The sequence below is a fragment of the Microtus ochrogaster genome (assembly GCF_000317375.1).
Source record: "Microtus ochrogaster isolate Prairie Vole_2 chromosome 14 unlocalized genomic scaffold, MicOch1.0 chr14_random_1, whole genome shotgun sequence".
Lineage (NCBI taxonomy): Eukaryota > Metazoa > Chordata > Mammalia > Rodentia > Cricetidae > Microtus > Microtus ochrogaster.
In genome coordinates this window covers 1,508,860-1,527,804 of record NW_004949096.1, presented here as the reverse complement: position 1 = coordinate 1,527,804, position 18,945 = coordinate 1,508,860, and the positions used below count along the sequence as shown (strand labels likewise).

The following is an 18,945-nucleotide window of genomic DNA, read 5'->3' as shown; positions in this document are numbered from 1 at the left end:
ACGAGAAGCTGTGTAGAAAAGAATAATAAGAGGTCGCTGAGGAAAGTAAGGCCCGGAGGTCTAACTGAGGTAACAGACAATAGTTATGAAAACAAACAGACTAAATAGGTTTGGTGAAATTCCTTCCCTGGGTGATGTGAACTTACAGGGATGATGTTCCTTTCTTCTTGTAAATTTTAACTAGTTTAATAAAGTGGGATTAAAGAGCTTATATGAGAAGGAAATCAACTCAAATTGCCTCCAAGGTGATTACATTACTCTTAGCTAATCAACTCCTGCAATTAGGAGGATCTTCTGTTTTAAAAGGGACCAGCCTCGGCCCCTCCTCTAATCCTCGGAAAAGAAGACACACCTGGCAGAGGTGGGCGGCCTCCACTATTTATCAAAAGGGACAGAAGGCCCTTTTAGCAATTCCATCCCAGCTGTTTAGGGAGGGGCAGCTTCCTCTGTCTCCAGGGCACACGTGGTAAATGAGCTGATTGCAGCAACAACACTATGCACAAGATTGTATGTTGTCTGATAATTACAGGAACAAAAATTACCCATTCTACAAAGCTGCCCCAAAGAGATCTCCTCCAAGTATAGAGACGTAGAACTTCAACCTCTGTCAAAAGGAAATTCTAGGCAATTGCCTGGTGGAGGTGCTGAGATGAGTAAATATATAAGCATCTGTTTAATAGAAACATATTCTGTTTAATACATGCTTATTTTATTCTGGTTTCATGTCATTTAACAGCTGCTCCACATATCCTGAGAAATTCTATTTTTGGTTGAGAATAGCCATTAATTATCTGGAAGGCTTTAAATATACCCTTATAAATACATTCTGATGGGTGTGGTGGTGCATGCCTATCTAAAATCGTAGCACAAGGGAGCTGAGGCAGGAGGATTGCCATGAGACTGAGGCCAGCTTACAATACATTATGACTTCCAGTCCAGCCTAAACCACACCATGAGACTTTGTTTCTCATGAAATACACACATTTGTGTTTCTAATGACTTCTTTGTGTAATTAAAAAAATAACTCCCTGCCCGACTGTCACTTACATACACAGTGTGTGTTTTATACACATACTGACTGACTGGGTGAATTGCTTGGCGTTGCTCATAAGGAGTGGCTTGGATAATATATTTCTGAAAAGGCCTTAAGAGGACCCAATGGTAGTCGGTAGCCATTTGGATAGATTCAAATTTCTGTGCTTGGTTGTGTTTCAGCGTTAGATCTACGCGACTTCAGAAATATAAAAACCAGTATAACTTTAACCCTTTCCTTCCCTGCTCTTGGAGAAGTGTGTAAAGCAGTCTGGAGTTTCTATCCATCCTTTACCCAGTTTTCCTTCTGGGGCAGCTCACAGGAATGTTGTGCCATGCCCAGCATGGTGCCAGGATGATGGCACAGCGCAGTGCCTCCAGCTAAACCACTGACTTTGGCTTCCATCAACTTTTTTTCCATGTGCTTTTTTTTTTCTGTCTTCCAAAACCAAAGCCAGGCTAACAGTGGCATGGTGACAGTAGCTCCTTGGTCTCCCCCATCTATGACAGAATTTTTAGTTTTCTCCTTTTTCTCCTTCATGATCTCAGTATTTTGGTGGAATTAAATCAGTAGAATTCCTCAGTTTGTGTATATTCAGTGCCTTCATGCAATCTAAGCTGGGCTTGAGCTTAAAGGGAGGACAGCACATAGGCCTGTGTGCGTCCTCTCTGCTCATTTGTAGAGGGCCTGTCGGGGTGACAAGGGGCTTCCCGTTCATGGCAGCTTTACCACCTGTTTAGGATGCTGTCTGCCCCGTGGGTTTCTGTTTGTTTGCTTGTTTTTTTTTTCCCCACTGTAAGACTACGCCTTCTTTGGAGAAATAAGTATATTCTGAAACAGTGTTTTCCCTACAACACGCAGCTACACGGGTGGCCCTGGCCTTCACAGCTGCCACCACCCCATCTTCTGACAGTGACGTCCAGCTTCAGTCATTCCTTTTGCACATGGAGCCGGAATTCGCATTCAGTCATTCATATATATATTTATGTCAGTGTAATCTGTCGAATGGTTATACGTTTTATTGATTCTTTGCTCAGATTGTTTCAGCCCTTTCTTGAGGTTGCTTCCTGTGTCCTCTGCTCACTATCTTCCAAATCAGGGTCTTTATTAGCCCGAGCCAGTTGAAGCTGGACTTTTACTCTTTATCCTCCAGTTTCTACCTTTCAAGTCTGAAGTTTGCTCTTTTTTATTTTTAGAGAAATTCCTTCTTTTTTTAGCAAAACCAGCTCTATTTGTGCCGTCCTGTAGTGGCTCCCTCTCTCTAGAAACTGAAGATTTCATCTGTCTACCAGCAAAAGCCTTTGAGCCTAAGCTTAGATTCCCTGTGGCTCACAGAGGAGCTGGCAGGTGGCCCCTCTGGAATATGCTTCCAATGATTGCTTGTTTCTTCTGCACAGGGAGAGGTGAAAACTACTCCCCATGCTCCCTCTCTGTCCTTACTTCGTGTTTGCTGTTAAATCCCTGTTCCTCTTCTTCACTTCATAGGGAGAAGCACTGGTTCTTCTGATCATTCCTAAGCGAAAGCATCAACGAAGAAGCCATCACCAGGCCTGGACTTGCCTTTGTCTATGTGGTAGAGAGTAGAGAAAGCAAATCTCTCAGAGTGTGTTCCCCACCTGTTTCCTGACTTAAATTTGAGAAAGAAGGTGGGAGGGGAGAGGCAGAGAGGGGAACAGAGAAAAATATAGAGCTCAATAAATATAAAAAAAAAGAAAAAATTGAGAAAAAAAGCATAATTCAGAACATATATGCCTTATGAATATCTAGCAAAACAGAAATCCACAGTAAAATCAGTGTGTGCTGTTTAAAACGGCACAGAGCTGAATCAAACCTAACAAGAAAGTAGGGAGAGGTCCTTAGGTTTTACTCTGAGAGCTATTTTAATCTGGTTTGATGTGGCTGGTTTGGTTTTCAGGAACAAGGTTTTGTTATGCAACTCAGAATGTCCTTCGATTTTATCTCAGGCTGTTTTTGGACTTGGTAATCAATGCCTTCCAAATGCTGGGGTTCTAGGTGTATGGTACCAGGCGTGACTACCACCCACGTCTACCCTTAGTTTTTATAACTATCCCCATAAAAATAGTCCCAAGTGTTTATGTTTTACTTTTGCGTTTTAGAATTCTGTATTATGTGTTAGTCACGTGGTTGTCAGTAACACATGTTGATGTTGATATTATGACAAGTATGGCCGTTAGACAGATGTCAGGACAGACAGGCAGAAAGTGGAGTTACTTGTCCAAGCCACAGGTTGATTAGAGGGAACCAGCGTGTGTTCTGCAGCAGCCTAAATGCCTGCATCCCATCCATTACACTGCAGTGGTTTGGGAAGAACCCAAGAACCTAGCTGCTGAAGTAAGGGAGGGGCACTAGCTTAACCTCAACCCTAGACCCCTCCCAGCGTCCTGAGCCTGAGGCTCTAAAGAACAGTCGCAAAGCCCCAGGTTTTAAGTCTGTTCTATTAGTTCTCTGTTTGTGTTTTTCCCCTCCGGAGCGCCTCCAGTTTTTGTGGTAGCATTATCGGATAACCACGTAATTGCGCGCAGGTGGGACCTATTGCTAGCGGACAGGAGCGGAGCCCACTGGTTTTCCAAAGTTTGCGTTTCCCAGGGGACTTCTCAAAGTGTCCATCTCTCTGATGCTTCCAGAATTTAGCAGGCAGGGCCTTTGTTTTCCCCTGTCTGCTACCTAGCAGGCTCTGCCCAAGGAAGGGGATTAGCTCGCAACTGAATAGTTCTTATCAAGACCATCTTTAAATCCGCTGTCTGTCTTTTCAGGAGCTAGGCACCTCCCACAGCTCCAGGTACCCCGCATTCAGAAGAGGATTTGGTTTCATTTATTCCTTTTTAATACAATCCTTCATACACTGGGAATTTCATACAATTATTTTGATCATATTCACCACCCACTCCACTCATGACTCTTCCTACATGTACTCCCCCACCCCCACACCTTCCCAGTTTGGGTTGCCACGTACTCGGGTTTATGGGGCCAGCCCCTGGAGCGTGGTCAACCTTAAGAAAACTGATAGCCCCACAGATAGGGGTGGGGTTTCATGACCTCCTTCCTACCCCGTGTTGATAATCACAGCCACTGTGGGCTTGAGAGAGCAGCCGTCCTGCCATATCCAAAAGACGCTGTTTCACACTAGTTCTTTCTGTCCCTTCTGGGATGGCGCCTGAGCCCTGGGAAAAGGGTTGTTTAGATGTCCCATCCGCGGGGGAGCCTCTTACCGACACTTAATCCTGTGCACTTTGTTCAGCTCTGAGTTCCGGTTTAGACACTCACTTCTCTGATGGGCATGACAGCGGCGCTCCCCCTTGGCAGAGAAGACATGAAGTTGGGAGGCAGATTGAAATGATCTTTGGAACAACAGAGAACAGAAAATTCTCTTAAGGACATAAATATACAGGGGGGTGTGAACACCTGAAGAGTAGTCTTAAATTTTTCATTCTTTTTAGCACCATCAGTGTTTTATTTTGATTGCCATAGCATATATGTGTATATTATTATTATTATTATTATGTGGGGTTTTGCTTTTTACTTTATTATTAAAATTGGAAATAAAGACATCATACACAAAATTAACTGTGTAAAGGGTATTCTTTCTTTATTTTAATATCAACTATTTCTGTATGGTCTCATGATCAATAATTCCTACCAAATCCTTGAAAAATAGAACAAGATTTAAGGAGAGTCAGAATTCAAATAATGAGTGTGTGATGTGGATGTCACCAACATGAGAACCCAATCCTCTGGGTCAACTGACAAGTAAGATACACCTGAGGTCAACTTTGGATTTTAAAATAGATTTTTTGAAAGAGGAAGCTAACCAAAAAATTATTTTGTTTGACCAGATTTGCTTCCTGGCCTCTCGGCCAGCCCTCTGTCTTCTGTGTCAATGGGTCTCCATGGATAATAGCATGTTGGCATGAAGTACGGCTGGAGACCCAGCAGTCACTGTGACTCAGATCCCATGCACAACAGCAGGCCGGTTCTGGCTGTAACATGAGGGCCTGCTTTGCTGGGGTTTCTGTTCTGCCCAGTTTCCACAACCAGCAAGTCCCAAAGAAAATCACACAGAGGTCTCCATAAGCTTATAAACTGGTTGGCCCATTAGCAGTTCTGCTGCGGAAGCATGGTCTTCGGCTGTCCCTAAAGGAGGTGTTTGTGACAGATGAGGAGAAGGAAACCTTAGCAGCTCAAAATGAAAGAAGTGGGACTTCAGAAGAAATACCTTTGGGGTTATAATATAAAATGTTTCGAAGTTTTAATTTCATATACTGATATCTAATCAAGATTATAGTACTTGGCATCGAAACAAAGTTATGTGATAAAATTATTTTAAAATTACTATTTGAATTTATTCAGTCTTCCTTAAATCCCTGTTCTATAATAAGCAGTGTTTAGTATGGGATCATTCTGAGCTATGGTTCGTGGTTTTGCCAGACTTCACACATTAAAGACATATTTATTTTGCCTTGTTTTGAATTTTAGAATTTGAAAGGAAAACACAGGGGACAGTTCTGTTTCTCTCTCTCAGTTACCTAATTTGTAAATCAGGGATAATATTAATAACTAAATTCACATGGTGAATACAAAGGTGACATAACACACCCACACACATAATCATAATAAAAATCGGCACTTTTATAAAAACAAGGGAAAAAGAAGTTCTAGATAAGTAGCTTGGGAAAGCCCCAACAAACAAGAAAAAATATGGGACATGTCCCAGAAAGTGTAAGATATTCACAAAAGAATGCTATTCTTATTAGAGCATTTACAGAATCGTATAGACTACTGTTCTGTTAAATAAATAACCAGATGTTTTGTGTTACTATTAAGCACTCAAATGGCATTTCTGTGGTTAATCTTCATTGCCTCTTCTACAGGATTGGGAAGCAGCTGGATATACAGCTCTGGGAATCTCTTCGAGGGAGTTTCCAGGAGTGACTAAGGAAGGGCTTAACCCTGAATATAGATGGTCTTGGTCTGAAGAAAAAGAACGCTAACTGGGCACCAGCATTTGTCTCTCTCTCCTTCCTGATTGTGGACACGATGTGAACAGCCACATGAACCTGAAGCTGTTCCTTACTGACCATAACGAACTCTATTTCTTCAAAACATCCCTCTAAAGAAACTTGCTTTTGCTGGTTTTTCCTTCCTTGTCAGTATGATAGGTCACATATATACTGTCTTACAGTAGCTGTTTGACTAGCATATGTTAAGTTGGTAAGATGAAAGGCAATTTAGCTGTGTGAGTCTTAGCACAAAGAATAAATTAATGCAGTCATTTAAGGGAGGCAGTAAAACAGGCTACAATTATTGAAACTGAGCTCAATGCCTGAATACACACAGAGAGAAGTTCAGTGTTCTGAGACAGCAAATAAAGAAAGGTTAAGCTATAGCATTTGCAAATTGGATCGATAATAATGTTTTCTGCTTGCAGGTGGAGATATGATTATGCAAAAAAATGGTCAAACCAGAATTTTTTTTTAAATTAAAAGACAACCAAGAATAGACATAATAGAGTCCTGTGCTCTCAGAAAAGATGTAACGAGAAAGATAAATATAGAACATTGCAAATTTCCAAAGTTACAAAGTCACCATCAAAGTGGTCCTGGGTTCTGTATAAGAAAGCAATTGCTCAGTCGTCTGCCTGACCAGAGGAAGCTACAACTTTCTCAGTTACCCCGGTGACACAGGAACATTCATCAGATCGCTGACATTTGCTGAACATCACTGTTCACATGTGAAAAATGGCCAAAACAGGAGTTACTTCAGAAAATTTAAAAATGAGATTAAGTATGAGAACACACAGAAAGTACCTTGTACTGAAATGACACAAAGAAGAGCTTCGAAAATTTTTAGAATTTCTATGAGCTGCTAATTTCAACTCTGATTTTAACTGCTAGAGATAAAAGAGCACATATGTTCTGCTGAGAAACAAAGCATAGTTTACTAGCAACACATTTCTGCTTATGTTTTAAATCATTGAAATGAATCACTGAGAACTCCTTATACTAACACATAAGCTAATCTCCTAGGTGAATTTGTCAAGTATCAATATTCCCCCCTCAAAAAACAAACAAACAAACAAACAAACATAGAAATGATGATTAAACGAGAAAATAGCTTAGCTTGTATCCAGTTCATCCTAGAGGTCACACTATCTCAAAAAAAAAAAGTTATGAGTTAAAAAAACTAAATCTATCATCATGAAATTACAACTTTTCTGGGTATCTTAGAGTTTCTGTTGTGTGAAGAGACACCATGACCATAGAAACTCTTACAAAGGAAACATTTAATTGGGGTGGCTTACAGTTCAGAGGTTCAGTTCATTATCATCATGACAGGACTTGGCGGCATGCAGGCAGGCACTGCGCTGAAGAAGGAGCCCGGGCAACAGGAAGTGAACTGTTTCACTGGGTGTAGCTTGAACACAGGAGAGCTCAAACAAAGCTCATCTCCACAGTGACACATTTCCTCCAACAAAGCCACACCTACTCCAACACGGCCACACCTCTTAATAGTGCCCCTTTCTTTGGGGTCTGTTTTTCAAACCCACCACATTGAGGCTAACATAAAGCGCCATACCCATTCACATGGATATGGCGAAAACACCTCAATTGCGCTCAGCGTAAAGTATTTATAGCATAATATATGTAGTCTGGTGCATTTCGTGGACGTCAAGTTAGCACGGCTAACCAAGGATACTTGATGGGGATGTAAGCATTTTCCTTAGAATATAAACGTTAATGAGCATGGAAGACTTTATACCTGGAGGTGCTATCATGTAGGAGTAACACACTGTAAGTAAATCAATTACATCTCAGATTCACAGGGATTAATACTTGCGTTGTTGGTATTAAGCACTAGTTCATTCAACAGCGTGTATTAAGTTTAGTATTTGTGTTAGACAACGCTTTCAGGTCCTGAGTGCACCCTGCAGAGGTGAAAAAGTCGGGGTATCTTCTTTGCCCTCACATGGCTTATCTTCTCAGGTGGTAGATGAGTGAGATATGACACATAAATAGGCAGAAGATTTTAGAGAGTGGGAAGTACTCTGGGGGATGGCGTGGTGGGGACTACTCCAGAGAGCATCCCACAGCGTGCTAGCTCTCCATGCCAGGGACTGGTCTCAAGCACTGGCTCACTTAACAAGCATTTCCCACGCACCATCTTCATGCCAGCACCGTTCCAAACGCCTGACAAATATCAGCTCATTGAATCCTGAAGGTTGGTGCTGTCATTAATAATTTACGAATGAACAAGTGGAAATAGAGGGTCCTAAGTCACCAGGCTGAGGACATGACACGTGGCTATGAAGAGTTTGGTCCCCAGCCTGTGCCCTAGTGTCTAGAGTCTGTTAACAGCTGATCTCATGGATTATTTGATTTAATCCTCACCCCTGCCATCTGAGGAATCATTTTGCAGACCTGGCCAGAGACCACATTTGTACCTGTGTGGTGTGGCTCTGGTCTTCTCTCAGCCACTCCGTCTTACACCTCCAGACGACATTCATGAGGACTGACTCACTAGGGTACAAGATCACTAAAACAGGAGGACTCTCTGCTTGTCTGCCATATGAAATGGAACTCAGACAAACTAAGCCTCATTCCCACATTGTCACCAAACACCCTGTTCGATTATTTATTTGAAGCAAAGGCCACAGCCATACTCACCTTTCTCAGCAGTAAGCGCATCCTGGTCCGTTTCTAATTCTCCGCACACCTCACTCTTCCCTTAGGCAATGTAAAATAAAATTACAATGACACAAGTTAAGCATTCATAATGGGAAAACCTGAAATTGGAAGCTTTTGAGTGCCAACATGGTGGAAAATTTACGGCTGACTTTAAGTGATGGGTCACAGTCAAAACCTATTTATGCCAAAATATTGATGTCTAAGGTTTATATAAGAACGATAAATGAGCTCTATTTTTGACCTTGGGTCTTTTCTTAAGCAAGCTCATGCACATGCAAACATTCCAAAATCTCCCTTTTCCCAGGTCTGAAGTTCGTAACATTTCTAGCCCCGAGTGTTTCTGATGATGAACACTTGCCAAGCAATGTTATAATATTAAGCATACATAGGAGGAAATAATAGGATGAGACACAAACTCAAGATTCTTAATAAACCTTAGACAAATCATCTAAATTTATTAGACTTTGAATTATTCATCATACTTTGAGAGGTGGTGAACCTACGTGAAGGCTCTGAAAATTGTGTTTATAGAGCAGAAAACACAAAAAGCTGTGAAATATTAATATATATAATTGAAATAGCCCCAACCATAATCCTGTGCTGAACCGCATAGTAAACCTTATCGTCTTAGATCAAGTTTCAGAACAAGCAAGTCCTGTCACGTGTGTCGGGTGTCAAGGTTGTCCTGGAAACGTGCTTCTGAATAATTAAATAAAGGAAAACCTATGCAATTTCTCTTATGAACTGGAAAGTCTTTTATTCCCTCGTGTTTTAACTGCAAAACAAAGAATCTCCAATCCTGCTACAAGGCATAGCTTAAATATCACTAAAACATAAACTCCCATTTCTTTCACCTGATTACAACTGCCTCATTCTGGTGGGCTGAAATATTTGTATTACAACATATAGATATCAAACATATCCACCAAAGCACCTTTTATATGGTAAAGACACTGCCAGGGGCAGTGTCTATTTGTGGGGCAACCTCCAGTTCCTCCTGAGAACCCACCCTCTCTCAGGCATAGTCTGTTAGGTAACAATCAATTTCCTCTTAGGTAAAATATTCTATAGTGAAGGGAAGTTCTTTAAAATTCAGGAAGTAAACAACTCAAAAGCTTCAGGAAGACCCTGAAACTGACCAGATGCATTAGGCCTCTTTCCTACCACGGTGTTATATAAGGACTACTAAGAGACACTCTCAGGCCAGTCAAACTGCTTAGAAGTTGAGATCATCTGAGCTGCCTAGCAGAGACATTCTCCTACCTATTGCGCTGTAGGCTGTGACATGGCTCAAAGTTTTTATTTTTCATGAACCATCACCCATGTTTGGATGGCCTTTTGCAATAAAGTTGCCTTTAAGTCATTTCTGTCTCTGTGAGTAACCCCTTACCTATACTCTCATAAGTAACCCAAATAAATTCTTTGACTAACCAAGTTGGACTTCAACTGTTCTTTTATCTGTCAGAGATTTCCTATCTGGAGTGAGTAGATACTTCTTCACATCTCTCTAGGATGGTACACAACACAGTTCCAGTGAAGCCAACTCCATCTCCATTTTCAGCTCCAGGGCTGGAGCCCTACATCCGGCCCTGTGTTAATCGTAATGAGCTCGTTGTTCTTTGGTGGCTGTCTACATGTGTTCTGCAATGTGGTTGGTGTGTTTGTGTGTGTGTGTGTGTGTGTGTGTGTGTGGTGTTGTATATGTGGCTATGCTCTACAAGTGCTAAGTGCTACTTTCTATTCTTTATTTCTTCCTGGTTGCCCAGTATTCTGCAGGCTAAACTAAGAAACTGTCTAAAGCCAGTGAAACAGCCTGATAAGTAGAATCTGAAAAATAAAAAGTTCCCAGAGATGCCTCTCCTAATTCCAGAAACCTGTAAGTATGAGTCTCCCTCTTGACTGTTATGTTGTATGACACGGGTAACTTTAAGCTGAGTACCTGTACTCCCCCAAGTCCCTTTAAAAGCAGAATGGTGACACCCCAGCTGGTGACAATTGCCATGTTAGTGTTACTATTAAGTGTCAGATCTAAAGCAACTACAAACATCTCTGCCTCAAAAGAATCGGAAATCTTACTGAACAGAGGCTGAACATTGGTGTATTATAAAATACCATTCAAAGATGTATTTTTAGTTCTCCTGGGATGTGTGTGATTATACGACCCAATATTTGAGTGTCAGCTTGGCGGTGTGCATGGAATCCAAGCACTCAGAGCAGATTTGAAGCTGAGACCAGCTTGAGCTACCCAGCTAACCCAGGTCTCCCACCGAACCAGAAATTGACAATTTTGTCTAGAGTGACCAGCTGTAAACCTGGGACCCTCTGGCTCTACTTCCCAGCGCACACTCGGGTTATTGGGACATGCCATTGTCCCTGGATTTTATGTGAGCGCTGGGAATCTCAGTCAGGTCCCTGTGTGTGTAGGCATTTCCCACACTGAGTCAGGTTACGGTGTGCGTAGGCATTTCCCACATTGAGCTCTCTCCTCAGTGCCTTTACATGTTCATTGGAAGCTGAAAAATTCAAGAAGATAAAAGCAGTGTTTCCCATTCCATAGTTAAATAATCCACAGAGCAACACTGAATGGAACTGAAAATCAAGACTGCAGGTTGAAAAACAGAAAACAACCAAACTAGCTGGAGGTTTAGGTAACTCCCGTCTGAAAGGAGAATGCAAGTTGATCGTAGACTGCTGACTTGAAAGTCTGTGATAATCTCAGAACTGAAGCAATAGCAGTGCACACCTCAGAGCTTGAATGTCTGACTTTTTAAAAATTTACTTTGTTTCAAGGAAATAGGGAAATCACACTACTTGTTCTCTTAATTTGAATTCACAGAGGGCATATGGGAATTCACTGGAAAAGTTTAGTAAAACTTGCAGCTGGGAAGATATCCCAGCATGAAGATGGGTTTGGATCCCCAGGACCCATGTCAGCAGGGCGTAGAGAGAAGGGTCCTTGAGACTCATGGGCCTGCCACACTATTGAATCAATGAGCTCCAGCTTGGGACAGACCTTGTCCAAAATAATGAAAGAACTAGAGGAGGGCAGCCGACACTGGCCTCTCTGTGCCATGGGTGCCCATGTGATGTGTGTACACACACACGCACCCTCCCCAATGAGACCAATGAAGCCCCAAATAGGCATCCGATTCAACCAATAGCAAAGCATTTGAATGTCTAATCGGGAAACCGATGTATGACCTCACATCTCTAGAATACAGTCTCACAGTCTGAAAATCTCTTGCACAAATCACAAAAGGGCTAAGGCAAACTGCTAACGCTGAGCACCTCTGAACCAGGAAGATGATCCAATGTTGGATCTTACCCCTAGAAATCATAATTAGACACGGTGACATCATGCTGAATTTCTTGAGATTTCTTTAGATCTATATTGTTGGTAAGCGTTTTAGATAAATCAGTCTGTGAGAATTTGAACAGTCTACTTTGCTTCAAAAGCAGATTCTGACGACTACCAAAACTGACCTGTTTATTCATTATCTCTGAAAATTTGTGTTGATGTTTACTGAAGAAAACAGGAGGATAGTTCAAAGCAAATAACATGGTTACAGATTATCATCAACTACATGGTAAACCTCACAAGTGACTTAGTAGGCTAATAAATCATAAGCTGCCGAATGCTCAAGAAAATCATAATATGACTCTTTCAATTTTTAATATGTGGTTTTTACAGTTTGTAATTATATAGACATGATCATCATTTGTCTGATAAGAGAACTTCTCATTACTATTAATTTATCTTTCTGTCAAAAACGAGAGATTATAATAGTTCCTGTAGTTGGTGCATCTCAGATGTGTTGCAGAAAGAACCTTGAGTACAGAAAAAATAAAAACAAAAAAGCATGTCATTTCGTTCAAGCTTCATTTCTTCCTATTTTGTCAGGGGGAAGAAAAGGCCTTTTAAAAATTGACCAATGCAGTATTTCTGGGATTCATATTCTCTTGGACTGACAAATACAATCAACTGAGTACCAAATGCTCACTCTACTCCATGCCAATCACAGCCAGACTTCGTTATAGTAAAGAACGTGGGCTTTATAGGAATTGTAAAAATGTAAACAAGGCTCTAAAACAGTCTCAGGAATTCTACTTTATAAATGAAGTTTTGATTATAATTTAAACAAATCTCTTAGGGTATGATGGTTTTTATTCAGAATGGGCTGTTTTTATTGTGATGGGAACACTGGGTAGTCTTTGGGGACCAGAAACACCTGTTTCTTAGTAAATTGCATTTCCTAATGACTGTAATAACTGTAAGATCTATATTAACTTTCAAATGAGAATATTGTGTTATTTATTTTTTAAATTGTCAGTGGAAAATTCAAAACAAAAAGTAGAGCAGACCTTAGTATTTCCTCCCAAATGTTCTTCCCCATACAGCATGCACTAAGCGTCTATATTAAAAACGCTTTTCAGCATCTTGTTGACTATTACCTATTTTATATTTATTTAAATATGGTATTTGAGTCTTAAATCTTGGGAGAAATGTTATAAATAAAATTTTAAAGCCCAGTAACAACTGCTGCTATTTCGATACATTTCCCTCAAATTACTCATCCATCCGCCTCCCTATCTGTGGGCTTTCATGGGTATATAATCAGGATGACACGAAACATATTTTATAACTCACTCCTTTTGTTAGTGAGACATTAAAGTACATTTTTAATGAAAAATCATCAAAGTACTTTTAAATGTCTGGTCTCTTCAAAGGATGAAGTGCACGCCAGCTTGAGTCATGAAGAGAAATGTCAGGGCAGTCCATGGCAGCTGCTGGCTTCCCTGGGAAGGAAGGGGCTGCTCGTGAGTACAGTAGCGGAGACCTCGCTGCACACCAAGTCACTAGTGGGAAAAGAACAAAGGCCCTTCCGCTGCCACTAACACAGATGTGCCCACAGGCACACTGTCAGAAGCAGTTAAGTTGACAGCTACTCACAGTTCATTATTCTCCTCTCACAGGTCACTGGGTGACAAGCCGGGTCAGCATGCTTTGTCGGCCGCCCCTCTCTTTCTCTATCTTATTCAGTCTAAATACTGGTAAGGGGGTCCTTTAGCCAAACTAATGTAAACAAACACTCCAGGTACTCCAAGATGACAATGACATTTATTTTATTTTGGATTAAACTTGGAATCAAATGTGTATACAATACAAAAGTATTTTGCTAAAGTGTCAGTCGCCAGAGCAAACAAGAAAATATACCCTCCGTAAACTAGTGTCTTGCTTTAAGATAGAATTCCCTTCTTCAAGTGAGAAAAAGATTTTTCCCCATGTTACAGCGGAAAAGTGGATCAACAGTCAGACATCTTCCTGAGATTTGGAAGTATGAATTAATCAAAATGGCTCTGTAGGAGGGAGGACATAATTCTTGGCTATTGTTTTAGATTGTGCGGCACTGATGGGTGGGAGGGCATTTGAGTTTTGCTTAAGAATAAAATTAAAAAGAACAGACCACAGAAAATGGCAATAGTGTAACTTACTTTAAATAAAAGTAGCACACATATTGATATGGAATAAATAAAGGGTGGTAAGGAAAAGTGTTGTCTGGAGACACAGGTTTGTGTTTGAATCCTACCTTGCTATAACAGATATTATAACATGCATCAAAGCTGCACTACGTGGATACTTGGAATTTGTTTCTGTATCTTCATTGATTTTGAAAGTAGTAATATCATCAAGTTATGACCTTCGTTTTTCCCTTCCAAAATTAGTCTACCTTATTCAAAAGTCCCCATTTTGAGATCCCTCCTTGGGCTAATAACGTTGTCTGAAGGCTGGAGAAATGGACGCTGTGACAGGAATGTGAATGATCAAGTTGTCTAAGGTAGATGGTAAGAACAGGATTTAGGTACTGATTGTTCTGCCTTAAATTTCTGAGAAACCTCATTCAACAAGTAAATCTCCTCAGTTTCAGTGTTCCCATCAGTGAAACAGAGACAGTTGCCCTGTCTACCTACTGTATAAGTTATTGGATGATAATACATGAGCCGCCCCTGATACGGTCACAAAACCTCAGCTGGTGTTAGGCTCAGCCCATCCCACCTGCACTAATTTCACACATCGTCTGGCACTGTGGACCAAGCGCCCTTTCTTTTCACTAGCTGACTACTGTGGCTCCCACCTCCCATCCTTCTAGGGAAACAAAGGCAGATTCCTCCACACTTAGCTCTTCCCAGTTTCCCATTTTCACAACGCGGGTAATTTTATATCACTCCTTTATCATCTGCAGTGAGCTTTGATTTAATTGAATTAACATAGAGAAAAGCATTTATGACAATATATACATAATATATATGTTTATATTTAAGTGTTAGCATGTATATATATATCACAACATAACACATTGATTCTCACATTTGGAATATACACAAATCTAACGAGACACTCTAGGACTCAGAGTCACCAACACACTAAATTCTACACCATGTTCTGATTTTCCCCGCAGTTCCTTCCAACACAAGAGAAAGCTGATTGCTGGTAAGTATTGTACTATTTATTCAAGAGGATTACGATAAAAAACACAGGGAGGAAAATTAATTGAAACTGTATCTGCCGAGGTCAACTGTGAGGGGAGGGGACAGAAAGTACTTCAGTGCTTAAGAAACGAAAGCAGCAAGCTCCAAGTGATGGAATGGAGAAAAGGCCTTTGTGCGATTTTTTTATGAAAAGGAAATTACAGACATATTTGCCAGTCAGTTGTAACTGACAAAACCTACAAGTCTAGATATTGGAGTTCCAGAAAGCATACATACTTAAATCCTGAGATTGGAGAGCTGCTCAGCACCTAAGGGCTTGTTTGACTCTCCCAGAGGACTCACGTTCAATTCCCAGTACCCACATTGGGCAACTCACTACTGCCTGCAACTCCAGCTCCAAGGGAGTCAGTGCCTGCCTCTGGTTTCTGTAGGGACTGTATTCATATGCTCACACATACCCACACAGACACACACACACACTTAAAAATAAATCTTTAGAGCTAAATTCTGTATATCAATGTGTTCTACACTGACACACATACATACATATTATACCAAGGTTAAAGCTTAATTAATAAATTACTCATAATAAGAAATTAAATTAAGAACAACCAATAATTAGAACAACATGATCTGATAAAAGTTGTGAATTGGCTATTTCTGGAACATTCCAGTTAAATATTTGGGTCCTGAGTGGACACAGAAAACTCACACTGTGACAATGGATGGGCAGCAACCATTTTTTAATGCTTAAAATTCTTTTGTATCCTTGTTTTCAGAACTGCCATTCAGTCAGTGTTTCTGATTTCCTAGACATTTGAAACTATCTCATTTTCAACAAATTTAACAAATCCAGTATATAGTATATTAGTAGCATGTTTTATGGCTGGGGAGGGTAGGATGTCACTCTTTCTATTACTATCCTATTTTTTCTAACATTCAATTATCAGATAGTATTACCTCAGGAAATTGAAAACAACAGCAGAGTGAAGATGGTCAGTCCCTAAACTTTGGTACCCCTGTACCCTCAAAGGAAAACACTTCCAGCCTGGGGAGGCAGAAAACACGGAAGAGTGGGTAAATCAGCACAAGGGCGGGGATTCGCGTGGAAGAAGAGCAGAAACCCTGTAGGGTGGCGGGAACCCGAGAGCAGAAGCAATCTGCTCTTCCAGAGCCCAGGATAGGAGCTAAGCCCAAGACGATAAAACCCAAATGCTCTGCCAGGAAAGACAAAGAAGACAGGACTGTGTGAGTCGAGGCAGACTAGCCAGTGATCGCTTCCCAGAGCAGCATCAACACATCCCCAAGAACCCTGGTATTGTTTGAGTTCCCTTTCAGAAGAAAACACCAAAGACCCTTCCCAAGGAACTCTCGCCATACTGACACAGGAATGGAGCCAAACTTGCTGCGGGAGAGCGGCCCGGCCATGTCACTGCAGCTCGCACGCATCCCATGGAGGATCATTGAGTCGAGAAACTTGTGAATGTTTAAAAGCTAATCACCAGGGGAGAAATGTCCTGGAACCTGAACTTGATGTGCTCCCTGAATCCCTCACACTGAGGGAGTGTAAGATAGAAAATTGGTAATCTTTGCTAACCTCATCATCCAAATAACAATCAATCAAAGACAGAGCCTCTTGAGATGGGTTGTATAATCTAAGAATGTAAAATAGCCTCCAGTTTTACAAAGTTGTCAAGTGTTCTTTTCCTTTCTACAAATGCCACTTCTGTCTGAACTGCCGAATTAAAGTTAGGGATGTCATCAAACCAAATCATCACGTGCGAGAATGGCGGCACTTCTTTAAGATAGTGCGGATAGACAGTCCTTTCACACCGGGACAGATATAAACTGCAGCTTATGAAGTGATTGTCAACCAGGAAAACAACCATTAGTTTCAGGCGAGAGAGGAGAATACTAAACAGTTTCCACCTTCCGAGCAAAAGTAATTTGGAGTTGTTAGCAAACCATGGATCGCCTATGTGTTTGCCTTCCTCAAAGACCTGTGCGCACTTTCACAACTGGATATATGCTTAGTATTGCCTTTGCTTAATGATGTTATTTAGGTATACTTTAGTGAGATTCTAGGGCTGCAATCCATAATTATCCTCATAAAAATCCTTAAGTGTCCTCATAAATGATTACAGATAACAGTCTTCAACAAAATACACATAAATGTCACCTCTCTTCATCAAATGTGACCCTGAAAGCACCATGATTGAAAGCCAAGAGGCTTTTGAGCTATTTCAACCATCTCCAGGAAATCAGTCTTACATGAAACCGAAGGAAAACGTCGAATGTCATTGAGCAATGAAGCCCCGTTCTGTTGATGCCCTACCTCTGAGCAGGAGCCTTGGGACGTTTGCTTTCCAGTTTCTTCAGCGGCACCACTGCCAGCTGCCCTGTTTCCTCAAGAGAGCCTCGCGGCTCATCGTCAGTATCCGAGGGTTCCGACAGCTGCTCCAGTAAAGGACTGTTGGCAGGTTTTTGAGAACCCTTGTAATGAGACATAGGAATGGTGGAGTTAATTTTCATCAAGTGGAAATGTTTATGACATATGGACTCAAAAGATAACATTGAGAGGCTCCTGGTTCTTTGTGTTTCCCTACAGCACAGGACCGTGTATGTGGTCAGAACAAATGAAGGCTATCCTATATAAAACATAGGGTATCATCACATATTTATATAGATATTTAGCAATAAAATAGCATTGATTTTATATGACTATAAATGTGCCTATGAATATTACAGTATGGAGCTAGAGAGATGGCTCAGCAGTTAAGAACACTGGCAGTGCTTTTCCAGAGGGCCTGGGTTTGGTCTCCAGCACCACATGGCAGCTCGCAACCATTCATACATAACTCCAGTTCCAAGGGATCCATAAACATGAAAGGAAAACACACACACACACACACACAAAAGTAAGCATTATGTGACTTAGATAATTAACAGCATTGTCATGAGAATTTGGGCTTCTTTCCTGAAACCAACAACTAGAATACTTTTTCTCTTTTCAAAACACACTTTAGAAGTCTGTGTCTGTCTTCCCTCTGGCCCTAGAATACTTTTTCTCTTTTCAAAACACACTTTAGAAGTCTGTGTCTGTCTTCCCTCTGCCACACACTGACCTCTTCCTCACTGGGAATGCCATGTTGTTGATGAGCTGTGGTCCAGTCTCTGTGGTGAATATGGTTGTCTGTTTGGCTCACATCCACTGGAGCAGTGAGATCCTCCAGGTAAGTCAGGACAAACTAAGGATAAGCCTGGAAAGAAGGACAAAATTTAAAAATCATGCCAGCTTTGATATTCACAACTGGAAACTGAGGTATATAAATAAGTAGCAAAATAGTTTAGCTAATAAATTTTGTCTTTTGGGTCAAATCACTTTGATTGACAATTTCCTTTTAAACTTATTCAGAGAGAGTTTAGCTAGGGAGATTTTCTTTATCTTGATGCAGCTATGAGGATATCTAGGCCTGGGGAGAATGGCTGTGCTGGCAAAGGACTTGCAAGAATGAGGATCAAATGCTCCCTAAAACCCATGAAAAATTTAAATCCAGGGATGGTGGCAGCTGTACAGGGGTGGCAGCTGGTAAGAAGCTAGTCCCAGGCCTATGGTTCTTGCTGTTCTCCAGGCCAGTGAGAAAATTTATTTCAAAAAAACAAGGTGAGTAGCTCCTGGGGATTAACATCAAATGTTGCCCTCTGCCCTCTACACATATG

At 41.1% G+C, this 18,945-nt stretch overlaps 1 protein-coding gene across 1 annotated transcript in view; it reads right to left on the bottom strand.

Moving 5' to 3' along the window:
- Dcdc1 (doublecortin domain containing 1) overlaps positions 1 to 18,945 on the bottom strand; it is a 305,860-nt gene that overhangs the window by 146,312 nt on the left and 140,603 nt on the right. Inside the window, 2 exon segments of the mRNA XM_005364457.2 lie at positions 17,561 to 17,718; positions 18,351 to 18,485. Of these exon segments, the coding sequence (XP_005364514.2) occupies positions 17,561 to 17,718; positions 18,351 to 18,485 (293 nt within the window).